Source organism: Pinus tabuliformis, chromosome 2_2, assembly GCF_031772625.1.
Source record: "Pinus tabuliformis cultivar Carrire ecotype Pingquan chromosome 2_2, CPIR1, whole genome shotgun sequence".
Taxonomy (NCBI): domain Eukaryota; kingdom Viridiplantae; phylum Streptophyta; class Pinopsida; order Pinales; family Pinaceae; genus Pinus; species Pinus tabuliformis.
In genome coordinates, this window is record NC_142300.1 from 998,244,946 (window position 1) to 998,266,438 (window position 21,493).

Sequence of the window (21,493 nt, forward strand, 5' to 3'; positions counted from 1 at the left end):
GAAGTTGTGACTCTAGTTGAAGAAACTCAATCATTTCATGTGCATGTTGAAGATGCACTTGAATATCAGTAAGAGTTGTTTTTCTGATGTTCACCATGTTGCTAATTGATGATAAAATCAAATTTTTAAAAATTTTGGATAGTTGAATGTGTGTCGCCATGTTAGCTTCCTCACTTTGAATTTAGGCTCGTTTTTATTGTTGCTGATTGTTGATGCTTTAAACACTTGCTAGAGTTTTATAACTTGGTTGCTTGAACTCTTGATTTCACGCTCACTTGCTTTGTTGTTTAAGTATCACATTTTCTTTCTTTAGATCTGAACTCGCTCTCTTGATGCTTGCTTCAACCAATTTCAGGCTCGCTTGATTTGTGAACTTTGCACTTGCTTGAACTCACTCTCTTGATTGATCAAAAGAAGGGTGTCAAATACTATCGAAAATTCACGCAAGAGAAACACTTACAATGACTTCAATGACTCAATTAAAAAAAATGGATTCACTTGGTTTAATTGATTTCCTATCCATTCAAAGTGTGGGTGTCGGTTTCAACTGAGAATGCACCCTTACAATTCAACTTAATTTGACTTTGATTACAATCCAACTTACAAATTATGATTTGCAAGTTACAGTTTTGTATTGAGCTTATTAAAAAATGGTGCAAGTGCAATTGCCAAAAAATTGTTGTTGAATTGCTACAAAAATTGTTGATGTAGATGACAACTGGATTGGATGTTGACGTAGAAATGTCTTTGACAACTTGATTATGTATTGTTGCTTCTTGATTGCTTTTAGTTTGCTTGATTACATAAGCTTGGATGGAATTGATTATGTGCATGCAATTCGCTAATTTGTTGTGTGTACCATATTATAAAGATACCACAGGAAGGTTAGTGTCAAAATTAGACACAAAACAAAAACAATATCAAGAATCATGTGCCATCACAAACATACACATGGTGTACCTAAGATCCCCTTATTCAATTTCAGGCGGATCTAGGACACAATCACCACAAAAGGATATGTTTTTATTTAAATATAGGAGTACATCAATCTTCACCTTCACAACATTGTGAATGAAATTTCTCAAACAATGAGAATGCCAAGCTCTCATCCCCTTGAAGCAACTTATCTTCAAAAATAAATGTACACTGACTCAATCTGCTAAAAATAAAGCTTTCTTCAAAATACAACAATGAGCTTCCCTTTTAAAAATCTTCACTTATCACTCCAAATAGAAAATAATAGAAAATTCCTTATGTCTCGAAAAATTACAAAATATGCCCTCACTATTACATTCTTATCTATTCATAAAAATCTTTGAAAACATATTTTTATAATCCACCACATATATCTCTTAATTTTTTCGATCCCATCCAGCCCCTCTTTTCGCAGCTTAATCAGAGGCAGAATAAAATGGCAAAGCACCTGCACAATAATAGATGCAAATATGTATGGACTGATACCCAACTGGAAAACAAAGAGCTTGAGCTCTGCAGACAAGTCACCAAGTTCATCAACAGACCCAGAAACAAACCAAGATAATCTTCAGGAATCAACCGATGATCAAACCCTGGCAAAGGAATAAAATAACCAACACGACTCGCTATAACCAAAACCACTGTTATAAATAATCTCCGTCGAATTTCATTCTTAAAAAATGATTTTGCTACATTGTTGATCTCCGACCCTAACCTCACTAACCCGAGATATTTATTCTTAAACTTCTTTGGTTTATTGCTCAGTGCCCCATCTACAATATTGTTGTACTGCGAGGAGTATGAAGGGGACTCAGTTCCACCTTTACACATATCTAGCGTGGCCACTGAATTAGAATCATGTTCCAGGTGTTCATCTCTAGAACCTGAACACTTAACACATAAGAATTGTGGTGTGTATAAATTTGACTGGTTCTAGAGGTCTTTGATTGTCTGCCAACCCAAACAATATCATAGTCCTTTCTTTTAATAAACAAGAAATGTCTGGAATTATATTTTGGGTGTCTGTTTTAAATCACAAGAGAAATGATTTCTGGAGCAGAGTAATTATTTTGCATGTAGAAGGATATGAGATGGCATGGTTTATGGGTAATGTTCTGGAACTAATTTTCATCTCAAAATTGACATTCACCTACACAAAGAAATTACAACAATGCGATAGCTTTTTTTCTCTTGGGAGTTAAGTAAGAAACGCAAATTGGAAGACCAACTGAACTTAATGTTAGCAAAACATAAGTTTAGATTGAATACAGACGAAACATCTTCAGCTTGTCCAACTGGGAATTCTTGCATTTCTGAATATTCCAAACATATACATTGTGAAACTTCCTGTATTCCCAATCAAGCTTGTGTTCTTCCAGGCAATCAATCTTTTCATCCTCCGGGCAATCTTATTCATGGTGTTGGACGTGATCATTCTCAATGTTCACCACATTATTTAGATTGCCAAGCAAATGATAAAATTACATCAGATGACTCAGACTGTCTTTGTGGAAGTTTAGAGGAGTTCATTTTTGAAAAAGAGAATTTATATAGTCATTGATCTTTCCCGAAAAAAAAATCAATTTAATAGATTCTCCAGCAAAAAAAGTGCAGTACAAGTAAATGAATGCCATGCAGTGGGTTTACTTGAAAAAGATGGCACTGGAACAGATTTTGGAGAATCTACAATCTCGGCCTACAAGCCTTCCTCACGACGCAACTGTGTCTTCCTTTTTTAAATGCACTGGCAATGCTGCACACCCAACATGCCCACACACTCAATGTTCCCACTCACTAACACTGCCTCTGGCTCACGCTCCTCCAACTCACGCTGCTCTCGAATTTTCCCTCTGTGTGTTGCAATGACCAAGCTCTTTTGAAGAGATTAACTCCATACATCAGCGTAGTAAATGTGCTATTTCGGAGCCTATGAATTCCCCTTCTGATTCCATTTCCACGATCATAATATAATTAATAGGTTTCCATGGAAGACTACCATGGAGTCAGTCAGGCCCTAAGAACCATTGATGCTCTGATACCACATGAAGTAAACTAATAATAATACACTCACACTCATAAAATAAATATCAGAAATATAGAAAAACTAAACATGGCAGAAAAGTCATGAGATAATTTCCAGTAGTCTCTCATTCTCTTGAATTCATTATTAAAATAATGTTTATGATACATATAAATACATGAGGAAGTTGTCTCAAGATAGTGCATCTATCTTGAACAAACTTGGTTGAGATATTTGCTCAACAAAACACTAATCTAGGAGAACTAGTTGGAGAGAATCTCTCATCCTAACTAAACTCCCTGGTTTGAGGAACTAACTCCTAATTCTCAAGATTTGATTTATTTAATTATGATTTTTGGATTTATAATTGTTTTATTATGAGAGTGAAGCTAACAAGAAAATTCACTTTGCATGTAAGGTAAACTTAGACTTTTATTTTGAATGTTGATTATTCTCAAGCCTCCAAACCCCCTGTAATGTAATAGATACTTTAGTTTATTCAATCAAATCCTTCCTTTCACTCAAAATTGACTAAAACATTTATTGATTTTTCTTTATCAACCATCCAAAAAAGTTGATTATGCCTAACATGAGAATAATATGTATTATCCACTAAAAGCACCTTATTGTAAATTTGGTAATGATCCACTATATATAATATCTCGATGATTCATTTTTTTTAAATAGCAACAAGAAATGTTAAAAATAGCATCTAGAAATTCTAATTTAATTTTTCTTGAATTAAATTAGGAATTAAAATGTAATTCTATTCTCATAGAAACTTGTAACAGTTAACTAAGTTAATTTGACTTAGTTGGCTCACTAAATTCGAGTTGGCCCTAAATTTTAGGGACTCGAGTTGAGTTCTTATTGAGTTGTAATTATTTAGTTCAATTAAATTCAGTTAAACTAGTTCTAACAGTTGGAGGAACTAGTGAGCGGTCAAGTGAATTAAATTGGATTTATTCACATGCAGTGATCAATGACATAACTGATAATTTGCTCAAAAATAACTCATGCATGTCAGTTCAGAGGAAGAGCCAATTGAGATTAAAGTTTAGAGACATTGTACTATCAGTTGTATAATTTTCCGAGTTGTATAGATGGTGCATGCAATCAGTTGGGGGCCTATGATAGATTGTGCAGCTATGGATGAGGAATTTCCACATTAAATAGAGGCTAATTATCTTAGGAATTACGCAAGGGAGTACGCAAGGGAGTAGGGGCTTGGAAGGCTAGGAATTTGGCCAAGTATTGGCCAAAGGCAGTCTGTCAGGCAGAGGATAGGAAATACTTGTGCAGGTTGAACTCAAGGTTGAGCAGAGCATATTGTATTCATCCAAGGCTTGCCTAGGAAGCAAAGAGATAGATTGTACTTGTGCAGGAATTGTTTGGGTTGAAAAAAGATTGTATTTTATTCTCAAATATTTTGGTTAATGTAATATATATAGTCGAGGTTTTTAGTAGTTTCTTTCCCCAAAGAAATATTGTGTTATGTGCGATTGAAATTCTTCCTTTCTTTCTTATTATTTTCATAGATCAATTTTTGTTTCTGTTGAAGAGTAGAGAAGATTCTTGTCTTTTGTTTTATCATATCACATAAGTTTTTGAATCTACAAGTAAAAATATACATGGTATCGGAGTTGAAGACAATATAAAAGAGGATAATTTGAGTTTGTTGTGTAGGTGAAATCGAATTTTCAAGTTCATACTTCAGAGTCAAAAATATGTCATTGTAAAAAGTCAGCCGGGAGACGGGCGCGCTTGCGGGCTAGGGTTAGCAGACGGCGCAACACCCTGGAGTTGCAGGCGGAAATCGCGGGGTAGAAGGCGAAGAGAGGCACGACAGGCGGATTGAGCAAGGTAATCTCGAAGCATATACGAATTAAGTGATAAGTTTTCAGCAGAGAAACGAGGTTAAACATTAAAAGGGATAGAGCTGAGTAGGAAATGGAAAATCGGCAGGGGAGGGGAGAGATCCCCTCCTATAAAAATGTTGTAGCAGGTGAAACCAGTGCAAGCGGAATGCAGCGTAATCAGAAGGAAAACTACGCACCAGTGATGGGTAACCTATGGCAAAAGAGGATGGGTGGGAAATGCCTTCCAAGGGCACAAAAACAACCTAGATATGTCATTCCCTGCAACAAACTTGAGGAATATAACTGCTACATGAAGGACCATGCACTGATATGCAAGTTCGTAGGGTATTGGCCAACTGAGAAAGAATTATACAGGTGGATTTATCAAAGGTGGAGACCAAAAGGTCATATAGATCTGAAACTGGGAGCAAAAGGGTTTTTTACAGCCATCTTCGCGAATCTGGAGGACAAGGATAGGGTTTTCGAAGAAGGACCGTATTTTATGAACAATGCGGGCCTGTTTATGAAATACTGGGAAGAACGATATAACCCTGAAAAGGAAAAAATGCTAGCCGCCCCAATCTGGGTTAGATTGTTTGGATTACCAGTGGAATTTTGGGATCCTGAAATACTAGAGGGGATTGGGAAAACAATCGGGGGCTTTGTCAAAATAGCAGAAGCAACAAAACGAGGCAAATATACTTCATATGCAAGGCTCTGTGTTTACATGAATATAGCAGAACCCCTTCCGGAATATATTGAGCTGGAATATCATGATGAAATCTGGCAACAGCCAATAGACTATGAACATATTCCGTTCAGGTGCCGAAAGTGCCATGAGTACGGCCATCTATATAGACAATGTCCTCTGAATAAGGAGGAGGGGTTAAATAGAAATCAAGAGGAACATCAAAGAGATTCAGAAAAAATGGAAGAGGCAGATAGGGGCTTTCAACAGGTTACAAGAAGGAAGAAACAAGGCAAAGAGGGCTCTAAAACTCAGACACAAGAAAAGCCCCTTAATACAGCGAGTCAAAACAAGTTTCAAATCCTCCAAGACGAAAACGAGGATTATGAAGTAAACCTGGAGGATGATGAAGATCTTGGAAATACGCCAATGGAAATAGTTAAAGAAACTAAGGGAAAAGAAACAAATACGGGGAAAACAGCTGAAGAACGGGCTGTGGGAAAGTCAGAAACAGTAACAATCCAATCCCAGATGGAAGTGGAAAGCCAGATGGAAAATGAGGTGGAGGAGGAAAAAATCATGAAACAGTTAATTCAGGAATGGAAAAACCTGGATAGCAGATTCATACCAGAGAAGCAGAAACAACTGTACAAAGAAGCATTTCAGAAGTACAAGGAAAAAAAAGGGGAGAACATGGATAAACAGATAACCATAGGAAATGAACAGGAGAATGGTCAGATGGGAATGGACGGCTCTGGCAAAAACAGCAGGAAAAGAGGTCGGAAAACGTTGAGTGAAGCCATTCAGACTGTGGGAGAAACGCTGATAAACTCAGGTAAAGTGATACCTCTGTCAGAGGTATTCTTCCCCTCCTATCAAAAGTTTTAAATGATTATCATCAGCTGGAATATTAGGGGTTTGAATAGTAAAGGAAAACAGAGGTATATGAAAGAGAAATTGAAAAAGGATAAGCCAAGTATTATGATTCTTCAGGAAACGAAAATTACAGTGCAGCAGTTGGAAGGAATAATCGACAAAAATAAGCTTCAATACGAAGTTATGGGGCAAGATGCTATTGGATCTGCGGGAGGAATTGCAATTTTGTGGAACCCAAACGACATCATCCTAGAAGGCTGGACCAGTATGACTAGAATCCTTACAGGCATTGGTAGAATAGTAGGAACGAAAGAAAAGGTAGTCATCTCAGGGGTTTACGGCCCACATTCCCCAGGAGAAAAAGAAAGCTTTATAAAAAACATGAAAGTAATTCGTAGAATTTATCCAGAGGCTGCATGGGTTATAGGAGGCGATTTTAACTTAATCCGATCCCTAGAGGAGAAAAAAGGAGGGATAAGAAAGTCAGATCAATTCATGGATATGTTTAATGATATGATAGATGATTTAAGACTAGTAGACATTCAAACTATCAATGGGATCTGCACCTGGAACAATAGGAGGGGAGGCAAGAATCAGATAGCATTGAAACTTGATCGCTTCCTAGTATCAGAAGCTATTATGAACAAGGACGTTTTCATTGAAGCGAAGATCATGCCATCTCTTGGATCTGACCATTGGCCTATCAGACTAGAGGTGGATATTAAAAGAAATCGTGGAAGGAGACCGTTCAGATTTGAAGCATTTTGGTTAAGGGACCCGGGATTCTTAAAGAAAATGGAAGAATGGTGGACGCAAAGTACAGTTCAGGGTAAAGGAAAGATGCATACATTCCAACTGAAACTTAAGGAGTTGAAAGGGAGAATCAAGAAATGGAATAAGGAGGAATTCGGTAACATTATGGAAGACAAACAAAAACTAGAGGGAGAAATGGAATCACTGCAACAAAAGATAATAACTGAAGGTAGGTCAGAGGAGAGCATTAGAGAAGAAGGGATAATTCTTGGAAAACTAGAGGAAAGGCGAAAGCAAGAAGAAATTCTATGGAGGCAGAAATCAAGAATAAAATGGTTAAGGGAAGGGGAAAGGAACACAAAATTCTTTCATCAGGCAATGATTCAACACAGACAAAGAAACAGGATATTATCCATCAAGGATCAGAATGGTGAAAGAGTAGTGGAGCAAGAAGGGATCGAGCAAGTGCTGGTGGAACATCATAAAGATATCCTAGCAGAGCCTCTAGTTGACAGATCGGAAGCAATAAAGGAAATATGTTCGGCCATTCCTCGTTTAGTTACAGAAGACCAAAATAAGGCTCTGATGAGAGCTGCCAATTTAGAGGAGATAGAAGAAGTTGTAAAATCCATGAAAAAAGGTACTGCTCCAGGTCCAGATGGCTTCACGATTGAATTCTACCAAGCGGGATGGCACTTTCTGGGAAGAGAAATCCTAGAATTGATAGAAGAATCTCGGATGAACCAGAAGGTATGGCCTGCCATTAACTCTACCTTCTATGCTCTGATTCCTAAGAGTGATAATTTAGAAGATGCCAACGGCTTTAGACCCATAGCATTGTGTAATGTTATTTACAAGATAATAACAACCTTGATCGCCAAAAGACTGAAACCCTTGCTGGACAAGTTAATATCTACTGAACAAACGGGTTTTGTAGAAGGTAGACAAATCCTGGATGGCCTTGTAGTAACCCAAGAAGTTATCCACTCTTTAAAAATGAAAAAACAAAAGGGCATGATGATTAAATTAGATCTGTCGAAAGCTTATGACAGACTGAATTGGAAATATTTGGAAGAAGTCCTGGAAAGTTTTGGCTTCAGCAGGCGATGGGTAAAGTGGATTCATAGTCTAATTTCTACTCCGAACTTCTCCATTCTTGTTAATGGAACCCCCTCGAAAACCTTTAATGCGTCTAGAGGAATTAGACAGGGAGACCCATTATCTCCGTTTCTTTTCATATTGGCAGCAGAAGGCCTTGGTAGATATATTAAAAAAGAACGGGCAGCGAACAAAATCAAAGGTTTACAGCTTTGGGGTAATAATTTGCCCTTAACCCATCAGCAATTCGTTGACGATATTATGCTATTTGGGGAACCAACTGTTAAAGAAGTGAGACAGCTGAAGAGGATTTTGGACCTATTTGCTAAAGCTTCTGGACTGGAAATTAATAGAGACAAATCCTGTGTTTTTATATTTAATACTATGGAACAGGTTAAAACTCATCTTATAAGACTGATGGGCTTTAAGAGAGGAGAGCTGCCTACGAAATACCTGGGGAATTTATTGGACTTCACATCCAAAAAATTGAAAAATTGGCAAGGAGTCTTGGACAAATTGAGAAACAGAGTGGCGAATTGGGCTTTTAGAACTTTAAACATGGCAGGAAGGGTAGTATTGGCGAAATCAGTCCTCCAAGCTATTCCCATATATCCTCTGTCGATAATGGCGGCCCCTTTAGGAGTCTGTTCAAAGATTAGAGAGATCATAAGAAAGTTTATCTGGGGAGGGGCGAATCAACAGAAAAAATGGGCCCTAGTTTCTTGGAATCACCTAACAGAGAGGAAGGAAAAAGGAGGATTGGGTTTACGCGACCCGGAAAAACTCAACAAAGTGTTAGGAGCGAAGCTCTGGTGGCAATGGTTAAGAGAGGGTAATGACCTGTGGAAAGCCATTTGGAGACTCAAATACAATATGCCTGACACAATAGTTGACATTTTAAGACAGAGAGAAACCCCCAAGGGTTCAGCAATCTGGGATCTAGCTCGTCAAAACAGAGATATAGTTGAAAACCATACATTCTGGGAGATTCGAGGCGGAGAGGAAGCCAACTTCTGGGATGACAAATGGCAGCAGAAGGAAAAAATGAACAAAATTCAGACGGTCCAACAGCTTCAGGAAAGAGTAGAGGGAAATCGAAAATGTGTCAAAGACTATTGGAAAGATAATGAATTGGACGGAATCTGGAGAAAATGGATAGAACCAGTTGAATGGGACGGGGAGCTAAATCAAGAACAACAAGAAGCTTATATGAAAGAGGTGGATTCCAGGAAAATTAGAGCTCGTACAGGAAGGGACATTCTTAGATGGGGGAACTCCATGAAAGGATCTTTCACCATCAAAGAGGCATACTACTTAGCGGACACACAGGCTATAAATGAGGAGAATCTCGAATGGAAGATTATTTGGGGAAGCAACTGGTGGCCGAAAGTATCCCTATTCATATGGCTTGCAACTAAGAACAAGATTCTAACTTGGGACAGAATTCAAAAAAAAGGCTTCAGTGGTCCCTCAAGATGTTGTCTCTGTAATATCGAAGAGGAGACCCGAAATCACCTCCTAATTAATTGCTCGTTCGCTAAGAAACTTTGGATGGATACAAGAAGGATATTCGGCAAATCTGAGATAGGTCCCAGAGACTTTAACGCAATAATTTTCCAATGGAATAAAGAGAAATTCCAATGTAAAGTTGTCAGCAGAGCTTGGAATCTTATTGCAGGCTTCGTGCTATGGATGATATGGAAAGAAAGGAACCGCCGATTGTTCCAGAACAAAATAAAGGATTCGGAAATGATATGGAGACGAGCGGTCAATCTAATGAGGGAAACAATCTTGGTAGAGAAATGGGACGTGGAGGACTGGAAGGCTAATCAAACTGAGGAGTTGATCCTGAACAGTTTAAACTTAAAATATGAGATGGTGTATCATAAGCAGGACATCAGACATAATGTGCGAATCCAAAATTCAGATAAATTTAGTTATCCCAGAGATAACTTCATCAAATTAAACTTTGATGGAGCATCGAAAGGGAATCCTGGCAATGCTGGTTTCGGTGGCATATTCCGCGACAGTCAGAAGCAGGTAAGGTGGATTTACGCTGATTGGGGCGGAGAAATGACGAATAATGAGGCTGAATTTTGGGCGATCCACCAGGGGTTGCGAATTGCAATCCGAAATGGTTATACAAACTTGGAAATAGTTGGTGACTCCCAGATCGCGATTGAAATGTTGAAGAAGCTTAGCAATGGAAGAGATTGGGAACGAATTACAAGCAGTTGGAGAACTGCCGGAATTGTCCAAGAGATAGCGGATCTGTTAAAAAGGATAGAATACAAACTAGTTAATCATGTTAGGAGGAATGGGAACCGCGCGGCCGACTTCATGGCGAACTGGGGTTGTAAAGGACGAGGCAGCATTGTAGACAGCCAATGGAAAGCGGTGTGTGACAGCAGAGATTGGGCAGACTTGGCAAAGATTATAAATGAAGATCATGATCAGGCAACGAGCGAGAACGCCGGGATTAATGAGCTGGATAGGTGAGCGGGTTTGGAGATCTCATTTAATGAATGCAGGTCAGTATGGACAGAGGATTGATATGATGGCAGGGCACAATGCAGTACAGTGGCGGCGTGCGTGGAGAGCTTCTCAGGATCACCCCCATTGTGATATAATTAATGCGCGCGATCGGAGAGGATGGTGGAGCGGCATGTCAGATCCTCAGATGGCAAATGTTAATCATGGTATGATGGCCAGTAGAGGCATCATCCCGAAAAATAAACGGCGGCAATGCAGCGCCGATTTAGTGGCATACTTCGAGGGCGGAAAGTTGATAAATACCCAAACGGGCAAGGAAAGGCAGCTGATTAGTTTTTCCCCAATTCAGCGAGCAGAGGTCAGCACAGCAGTGAGACAGCGAGACAGGAGAGTTTTTAGTCGACACCAGAGCATACCCCGCGGCATAATTGGAGATAGCATGGAAACCAGGATGAAAACCAGGGTGGCAGAGGAGTTGAACAGTGCAGTTGATAAGAGCAGGGACCAAAAAGGCAAGGCAATAGCGATAGAGGAGCTCCCGGCCGAGATTTTTGAGATTGCGGACGAGTCTGAGGAGGAGGAACCCCGACGCGAAGCAAATAGGAAGTCTAACGTACAGGGCAGACTAGCAAGAGGTGGGAACCAGCAGTCGAAAGAGGACCAGCCAGCACCGCAGATGGAGCGAGTAAGACGATACGGCATGAGAAGAAGAGATAGGGGAATGGGAAGTAGGGTGGATACGGGCGGTAAGAGAGGTCGGGGGCAGAGCAGGAAGGAAGACGAGAAAGGCGAGAACACCAAGCAGGAAGCGGGACTAGCCAAAAAAACGAGGAGGTCGATGGAATAGAAAATTCATCAGGAGGAGAGAGCCTATCAGCAGAATACAAATACAGAGGTTAGAAGAATTATGCAACACTTGGAGGAGGAATCTCTTCAAGGCCAATCTGATGAAGAAATGGAGGACTGGGAATTCTTTCTATATGACCCAGGCAACACCAGGGGCAGAATGTCTCTGTTCAAACAATATCTCCACATTTACTGGGTAATGAAAAGGTTATTGGCAAAAGCATTAGAGCAAGTTGCTACTGAGATGGTGGAGATTGCGCAGGGAGGCCCTGATTTGCGTAGGGAACTGAGTTTCATTCACATTGCTCTAGAGAGGCAAGAGGAGAAACTGGATGAATTACATCAGCTACTGAAGGGAGAACATCAGGGAGCAGCTGGAGGAGCAAACCAGCAACCTGCAACTGAAGATTTCTGAGAAAAGATATGTATAGGAAAGCTCATAGTCTTGTTAACTATAGTTTTTGTATGCTCTAGATAAGGAAATATATTTTATGCAGACCAGTAGGATTAGAAGGTCTCAGGACTGTCTAGTCCATCTTGCTAGGATAATCAGACTTTGGGCCTTTTATTTTTGGTCAAGCATTAAAAACTTTAGATGGCTTAATTACTCGGTTTCCCCATGAGGGCGAGTTGATATGTTTTTGATACTATGTTTTGTTTTATTTTCTATCCAGTAATAGAAAGAGTACCACCTCAGCTTACAAAAAAAAAATATATATATATGTCATTGTATGGTTTGAGACTTGAGTATGCCCTGGAGGGCAGCTCGAATTGCATAAAAAGGAAGCATAGGATGGAGGCAGTGCTCGAAGGCAATGGCCTCAAGGAATTCATAGATCATGATATTCTGAAGCCTCCATCATTTGATGTTAAAGATCGAGATGAATGGAGAAAGTGTTTGGAAAAAGCGAGAAAGATTATCCTGGAAGGAGTTTGAGATCACATTGTCTCGAAGATCCACGCTAAGGACACTCCATTTGCAATGTTGCAGGCATTAACGCACCTGTTTCAAAACAACAGTGACAATAGGAAGCTGGCACTGAAGGACAAACTCAGAAATATCAAGTCGAGAAGGACGACCCAATTCTGAAGTATTTAACCAAGTTAACCCAATGTCGGGATGAGCTTGGAAGTGTCAATATTACTATTTCCAAAGATGATCTAGTGAGCATAGCACTCCTAGGACTTCCTAAGAGCTAGCACAGTTACCAGGTGATCCAGATCCGGGTGTGGCAAAGGACCCTTCCAAGACCTTTTACTTTGGTGATGTATTAAATTGCATTTTTAAAAGAACATAAATGAATACATTTGCATGTTGTAAATAAGAGGAAAATCATCAGCAACATAAATCTCAAGACGTTGATAATGGAGTTCATCCAGGAGGGACTACGTCTCCGGGCCCTGGTGTCAAGATGGTGTAGGTCATTGCATTAAGTGTTGTCAATAGTGATGATGTACATAAGAGGTGATATCACTATCAGACAAGGAAAATGCCCTCACGCGGGAGTGGCTCCAAGAGATGTTCCACTACAGGAACTCTCAGTAAGAAAGGACTCCTTTCAGTATGAAATAAAACTCATGCATGATGAGCATCCCGCCAACATGGCATAAAAGGGATCTCAATGAAAACATACATGACGACAACATGAGTATCCCATCATCATACAACAAAGTGATCTCAAAACACAACATGACGAATCATGACAACAAGTACATCACACATATGATTCCGCATCACATCAAGCACGAATCATGAAAACGAGTAAGAAACAAGATCCCTCATCAAACATCAACCAGGGATCTGTGTAGCACAACGCATAGAAAAAGAAGTACATGAATACACTGCATATACCTCACATCCTGGGGCCATCTAAAGAAGTGAATGTCAAACTGCTGAAGTTGTTCGGACTATCGATCTCACGGCGTCGAAGATCATGGAAATGGTTGCTCACGCATGAATGTTGACACCTACACTCCACTTAGAAAAGTGGCTAGAAAATAAAATGAGCAAATGAAAAATTTGAACACATCATCATATTTGTGGCGTTGAATAGTGAATAATCTACTGTCAAATTTCTGAATTTTGAGAAATTGAGGATCTGGGGCTCAAGGAATATTTTAGATTCCCCCTAGATTCCTGAGAGATTTTGCTCCACTGGTGGACTAGAAATATGCAACTCAAAAGGCGAATCGACCTCGCCATTGCGATCCCTACAGAAAACCATGAAAAACGACTGTAAACTTGACTATATTCCGACATGGAGAAAAATTACCTCCAGGAAAATTTCAAGGATCATGGTTCCGCTCCATGTTTCTACAGCAGTCATGGTTCCACCTACATTGATTTGCGTGCGTGCTACTATCCTCCTCCATCTGCACCTTTCACTGAGAAAATTTGGTTTATATAAGTTTTCTCTGGAGGATTTAACAAAGAGGTAGTTTGGAATGTTAGTAAACAAGGTAAATGGTTGAGGAGGGGTTGCTGGATCAAATCCCGCCCCTCCCTATTTTAACACTTATTCGTTTGGTTAAAAATAAAATGAATTTAAATGGGGGATCGGGCTCGCATTGGGCAGCCTGCCCCCTTAACTCCCGTCGCTCCTCGTTTTATGTTTTGATTGGTCGTTGGTACCATGGTTCGGTGGTACTCCATACGGTACATCACATGAAGTCGCCCGCTTGGGGGCCACCCACGTGGACCAAGCGAGTTCAACCCCCGCCAGCTCCCTTAACAGACTTTTCTGGCGAGTTATGTGAGGTTTTTGGGAGTGTGTTTGGAGTTGATTGGGTTTGGGCCGGGTCCACCGGAGGTGGCCTGTGCCCACCCCATATACTTAACCATATGCAATATTTAATGGAGTTGGGTGGGTGCGGTTGGACTAGCGGGGTCATGGCCGTTAGTCCTTCCAATATTAATTTTTTTTAATTTTAATTTTGTATGTGATATGGGATTGGGGGTGGCGAGGGTGGTGGCCCGCCACCACATTATTATCATTATATATATATAGACCCTTTTTAAAATATTTGGATTTTAGGCTAACGGAGACAAATTAATTGGGCCACAAATTCGCCTGAAATCTAGCCCAGGTTAGCTGGAATCTGGTGGCCGAGTTCTATCCAAATTGTGGCCTCCTTAAGCCTGCCTAGTCAGCAAAAATTCAACCGAACTTTGATTGTTTCTAACTTTTGCATACGGACTCGGTTTGACGAACCATTCACATCACCTCGATCAAGACGATGAGATCTACGCTCTGGTCCTAGTCCAGAATCATTCTGATCACTTTGATTTTTGAGCATTCATAAGCCCTCTTTGTCTTTTGTGTGTTTCTGGAGCCACCTAGATCAATCCTCCCCACTGAGGAGCTTTTGGTCCTCTAAAAGCATAAAACAATCAACAACTTCTTTGTACCTTGCCTACATCACAAGTGTCCTAAAAGGTCTCGCTTCCATCTCCTTCACCTTTTTTCTTTAGAGCCTTAAAAGATGAGTCGACACCTACAATCTATGCAACCTATTGTACATTGTTTTGAAAATTACTTGCTCGAATTACATAACCAACTAATGACCCAAGAATCCCTTACGTGCCACAAGTTTATAACTCATACTCAGTGGTAAAGTTTACATCAAGAGGGACGCAATACTCTAATAAGGCCAACATATCATTATTGCTTCAACAAGTGATGGAAAACACATCATCACTGCAACACATGATTTACAAATATAAGGCCAAACACTGTTTTTTCTGACAAGTAATGGAAACACGACATCACTTTCAAAGTGTAAAATGCAACTCAAAATAAGACTAGACATCATTGTCGCTAAACAAGTGATGGAAAACACATCATCACTTTTACATTTTAAAATGCAACAAATGATTTACAAAAGCACGACCATGAAACGCTAACATATCTAGAAACCATTTTTCACTTATCAAGGTGAATGGGTCGCCTCCTTGTGGCGATTTTGCTTGTCAAACAATTGTTTCATCTGGTTCATGCACTGACACTTTGTCTTTAAGGCATTGTTTTGGATGGAGCCTACAACAAGTGGCTCTTTGATGGCCTTCTGTCGTAATGACTGCAATAGGTTTTCTTCCTCCAGATCTGCTTAACATGTTTTTTTACCTGCTATTGAGGGGGTCTTTCACGCCTCATCCTTTTGTGTGGTGCCATTCTTTTTCAACACTTAGAAAATGTATGGTTATACAATCCACAAAAGGTACATGTTTTTCGATTCCAATTTTTACGCTCATCATTAACAACATGATCAAAATTGAAATGAACATTCGAATTTCAAGAGTGGTTATACCTTTCATTGATGTCTTTGGTGTAAGTATGGCAATGAGAGCTTGCCTCAGCTCTTTCCGTGCAATGGAAACTTCCATGGAATGATGGGGATGTGTTCCCATCGTTCTCTTTCCTCGATGATTTTGACGATGTCTCAGAAGAATCTAACACCTTCGAGCATTCTCCTTTGGTGTATCTCAAGCCTGCAAATTGAGGTCTCTGCATAACCTCCAATGGTTGAGTCATGTCTTGGTTACCAAGTTCTTTTTCCTCCTTGTATCTCATCTTGGTAACGAGCCTCGTGTTTGCCCCTGTAATTGGAATTGTTGAAAATAGCAACAAGAAATGATAAATATAGAAGTGCTAAATTTAGCACTGCTATAAATAGCATTTCGGGATACCTTCCTATTTTAGTTAGTCCCTGAACTAAAATAAAGAAGTAAAATTCGAATTTGATCTTAGCAGCTATTTGTAAAATAATTAATTAATTCATCTTGAGTTAATTAGTTGTGGAAAATCAAACATGAAGTCTATGTGAGGACATGCAACAGTTTCTCCATTGATTGAGGAATTTATCCATCAGTTAAAGAGATAAGGGTGAGTTGTAATTAGTTGGCTCAGTTAACTGTGTCAAGTCCAGTTAGATTAGTTCAAATGGTTTTTTGAATTAATTGTGAGTTCAGTTAGTTAATGCATGCATGCATGTAACTGCTGAATTTCAGATAACCGAATATTCTCTCATAAATAACTCATGCATGTCAGTTCAGACAGAGACCCAATTGAGATCAGATGGAGAGATAGTGTACTATCAGTTGTAGGAATATTCCATTTTGAATATCTCTTGCATGTAGAAGGAATTCATTCCTTGGAGATTGTGCAGTTACTTCTTTAGTTTAGTGAGTGTGTGATGAGGCCAATCACTCAGGTGGCATCATTGGACCCCAAGAAAAACTGCACAAGGAAATAGGAGGCTTGGAGGGCTGAGGAAAGGCATATCTTGTGTCTACTCAGTCTGTGAGCTGTATTGTTCTAATTGCAGAGAGAGCAAGATAGCTTGAGAGTTGATTCTTTTTGTAACTTGAACATATTTCCACTTGTATGATAATACATAGATTGGGGTTTTAGGCTGAGGCTTTCCCTGGGTTATTCTTTTGTGTTCATGTGTGATTGCATTCTCATTCTCAGTCATATGTGTTCTATTTGATCTTGCTCATATTCGATTAAGCTTCTGCAAGTTTGTTGTAGAAGTAGATCTTCTATTTTGCTTTATTATATTGCATAATCTATTGATCTATAGTGGGAATTTCTACATGGTATCAGAGCAAAGGTGATCAAAGGCGAAGAACAATATACAAGAAGGGAGAAGTTTCAAGTTTGAGGTTCTGTTGATGCCTCGAAAATCGCTGCAACAACATTGGGGGATAACCACCCGGTCCGGACCTTAAAGCAGCTCCTTTTCCGTTTGGTGTGGTGGCTCCGACTGGTTTAACTAGGTCCAGTTACCTTCTCCCTATTTCTATTGATTTATGATGTATCTTTACATACCAATAGACAGGGATATCAGATCACTTCTTCTTGCTGATCAAGCAAGAGAATGACCCTTAAGCTGATTTGGGTTCAGCCAAGCCACAACTAAAGTTTTGCCTCTTTGAGGAGAGGACTTGAAAGAATGTAGAATTTACCCTAAATGCAAGCTTATTCTATGATGCAAGCAAAAGAAACTAATCTAAAACCTATCTTAATTACGCAGATATAGATCTAACCCAACTAAGAGCAAGATAATTAAAGTATTGGGATTTAAATATGTTTTGTTTATAATGAATATCAAGTTAATGAAGTAGTTCAATTAACGGATATTATGGATATCAAAACACATCCTATTGAGACCTCTTAACTGAAATAATAAACCAACAACACTCAGGAAGTAGTTCACATAAATGATATTGATTATCAAATTAACAAATCCAATAACTAAACAATAATATGTGGAAATAGTTCACAACATATTACCATTCAATAAATCAGTTTTAATAAGGCAGATTTCTGAGTAAATAGTTACTCAGAAATCAGAAATTAATCCATAAGAACAGAGATACATGATAACAACATTGAGACAAACTACCCATATTAACAATAGTGCACAAACATGAATAAAATGACACATTCATGTTACCATAAAAATGAAACTGATATTTGAAATAGTAGTATTAAAAAATACCAATTTATTGCATCCATTTCTCTGATCTTGGTCTCCAACAGTCCTTTACATTGCTTGAACTTCTGCCTTTAAAACTAGAGCCACAATAGTGCAAACTCTGCCCCTCATACATAATTCAAGATACAAAGGAAAAATCCTCAATAATCCCCAGATCTGAGATTTTCTCTCCTCTCTCCTACAACTTTAAATTCCTATTCCAATAGTGCTTTTAGAAGTCTAGAATTGCAGAGGAGAGCCCTTTACTACATTCTGCAATCTATTACTTATACTATCTGTGAAGGAATTCTTGAGAGGAAAGTTTGGTGAATAGAAATCCGCTAAATCCAATTGCTGGAGCATTCTCATTGATTGAGATCCTTTTCTCCATATTTCTTCCACTGTTTTTCTGCAAAAAGAAATCAAAATAAATTAAAATGCAACAATAAAATCAACATGGCATTGCTGGCATTTAAATCAAATCCAATCAAATTCTATAAAATATAAATTCTCTATTGATGCCTAGGATGATTTAATTGGCCAAGAATATCATTGACGAGTGAATCTGCAATTAGAAGAGGCCTGGACCAATGAAAATAAAACTCAGAAAAATGATTTTGTTTTCAAAATTCAGAGCTTGATCTTCTGCCTGATTTTTGACCCAATAAATGACCAAATCTGTCAATGAAATCTCCTCAGAAATATTCTCCTTGATTTTATCTTTCCAATGAGCCGTCCTGAGCCTCATTTGGCCAAGTATAACTCATTCTATGAGCTTCCAAAGTTGATGAGTCAAATCTGGCATGAATCTGGAAATTCTGTTGCTGGGCTAAAAAATTGTAATTAAAAACTAATCCTAAATTAGAATTCTAATTATCTGATAATTAATTCTAATTTAATTCCTAATAATAAATTAAACTAATTATTTAATAAACTATTATTAATTAATCTTAATCTAACTAATTAATATAATTAATTATTTTATAAACTAATTAACTCTAATCAAAATAATAATTAACTTTTAATTTAATTAAATTAATTAAATTTTATATATTAATTAATTTATCTAATTTAAAATTCAATATATTAAATATTTAAACATTTTTAAACTAACCTATTCTCACCCTATGTTAACACATAAACCATTTTGAAACAACGTATGGAGATTTTGGCATAAAAGTCAATGCTTTGACGTATCGGATGGGAAAAACTTTGAGTCGGGGCAATAGACCTTATACGAATGGATGGTTCCCGATCGGATCGGGAAAAACTTTGAGTCGGGGGCATAGACCTTATACGAATGGATGGTTCCCGATGCGATGGAGTAATCGCATCAAAACTCAAACCACTGCATTTTATTTTGAACTTTGGTTAATGCCCCCATTGCCCTTCGGTTAATCGGCGATCGGAGGTATGAAGGGATATCGGGGGTTTGTAAAATGTGTTGCGAACAAAACTTCCGATGCGATACAAACTCCCGATGCGATTAATTTTGTTTTATATATATTAATTTTATATATTAAATTTTAATTTAATTAAATTAATTATATTTTATATAATAATTAATTTAATTATTTTGAAATTTAATATATAAAATTAATGTTTTGTTTTGATTTAATTTTAATGAAATTTAGTTATAATTAAACTACAGCCACTTGGAAAATAAATGAAAAATAAACTACAGCCACTTGAATGTTTGGATTTTTGGGATTAGGATTTGATTTGGAAATTGGAGTGAATTTCTTAAAATCCTGATAATTAATGGTTTGGCTGCATAACTAAAAATGGAAAAAATGTTAGTAAAAACTCACTATGGGTTAATATTTAAAATGAATGCATTATTGAACTAATTTATTTACAAAATGCAATATTGTACATTTTATGCAATTTTGATCCACGCTACAGAAATAATCAAATTTTCAAAGGAATGTCATTTTCAAACCAGTTGACCAAATGAGGCGAAACAAGCGTCAATGGGAAGCTTATAAAAAATCGATTCTAACAAAGCAATCAAAACAAGAATCTAAGGAAAACGAAAAATTAACAAAAGCGTAGGGCAATCAACTAAATAAAAATCCAAAAAGGTGTTTAGCCAAAAAAATTTATAGAAAGGGTCCCCATTATTTGAGTTGTGCAAGTCAAAAATGGGGGGTTGTGTTTTTACCACAACAATGACGACACGCAGGAGAAGAACCAGTTATCTCTATTTAATGAGATTTTCCTAAAATTAAAGTAAAAATAATTAAAGAAGAGAGAATTATTTTTTGGAATGCTTGACTAGGTTCATTAATCTTAATAAAAGCAAGAATCATCTGATTGTAATTTTTCTTAAAATTCCTCATACATTAAAATATTTCAAAATTCTTCATCAATCCTTAATTAGTTGTAGAGATAAAGCAGGGGTCACTTTACAGCTTAGCTTTTAAAATATACTCCTTTGTCATAGGTAGAGCCACTGCTGCCAGCAAACATCTATAGTTTCGACAGGGTTACCTTTTAATCATAAATGATTCAGAATCTCATCTGTTTAAGAATTATTGATCTAGAGATAAATCTATTTATATATGTATTATTTTTTATATTTTATATTTTTATTTTTTAAATAAATCTTAAAAGCCATTGTCCTAGTATGATAGCCAGATAGTTGACAATTCCATTCACTGGTTAAAATTGGGCTGAACAAGCTGGCTCGTGATGAGACCCCTTGTCTTAAAATTGTTTGCAATCATAAGCCATTACCCTGATTTGTTTAGCAGTATTGGTAATGTCAGCCTATTTTCCTCTATGATCATGGTAAGCAGGCTCATGATGAGACCCCTTATCTTTTAAGTTTAAATATATTTCTGGATTATACTCTAGAAAATAAGACTCTTTGGGACAGGGAGAATCATTGACTCCTTAAGAGTTAAGAATGACAATTTCAGAGTTAAAGGTGCTTTGCTGTAACGTGTCTTTACTTGGTTAAAAATAACTTTTCTTGACTGATAATAGAACTTTGAAAGATCCTAATGAAATTTTGAAATCTCAAAATGATTACAATTTGATGAAAAAGAAAATTTTCAGATTTTATGATACTTTGCCAACTTCTCTTGATTGGTAATCTCTTCCTTAAGTATGTCTACCTCTATAATAAGAAAATCAAACTTCATTAAGAGATTTAAGAAAAAGCTAATAGGTGACTATTAACAATTTTTCTCCACGTATCCTGAGCATTGTTAGGTAACAAATAGGCCTTCCATATAAATAATGGCAAAGTCACCAAAATCAACGCTGAAATCTGAAGGAAAAGAATTCTTATGCTAAAATGAGAAAGAAATCAGCAAACAAAAATAAAAATGAAGAAATTTTAAAAGTGGAAAAGAAAATCCAAGTTTCGAAAGATAAACTCAAACAAGAATGTTTATA

At 37.7% G+C, this 21,493-nt stretch overlaps 1 protein-coding gene across 1 annotated transcript; it reads left to right on the plus strand.

Moving 5' to 3' along the window:
• Positions 1-4,945: 4,945 nt before the first annotated feature.
• LOC149196716 (uncharacterized) lies at positions 4,946-10,768 on the plus strand. The gene is made up of 4 exons (XM_089408400.1): positions 4,946-6,045; positions 6,163-6,377; positions 6,552-7,458; positions 7,564-10,768. Exons 1-4 carry the CDS (start codon positions 4,946-4,948, stop codon positions 10,766-10,768), a joined length of 5,427 nt encoding a protein of 1,808 aa, XP_089264526.1.
• Positions 10,769-21,493: the final 10,725 nt, after the last annotated feature.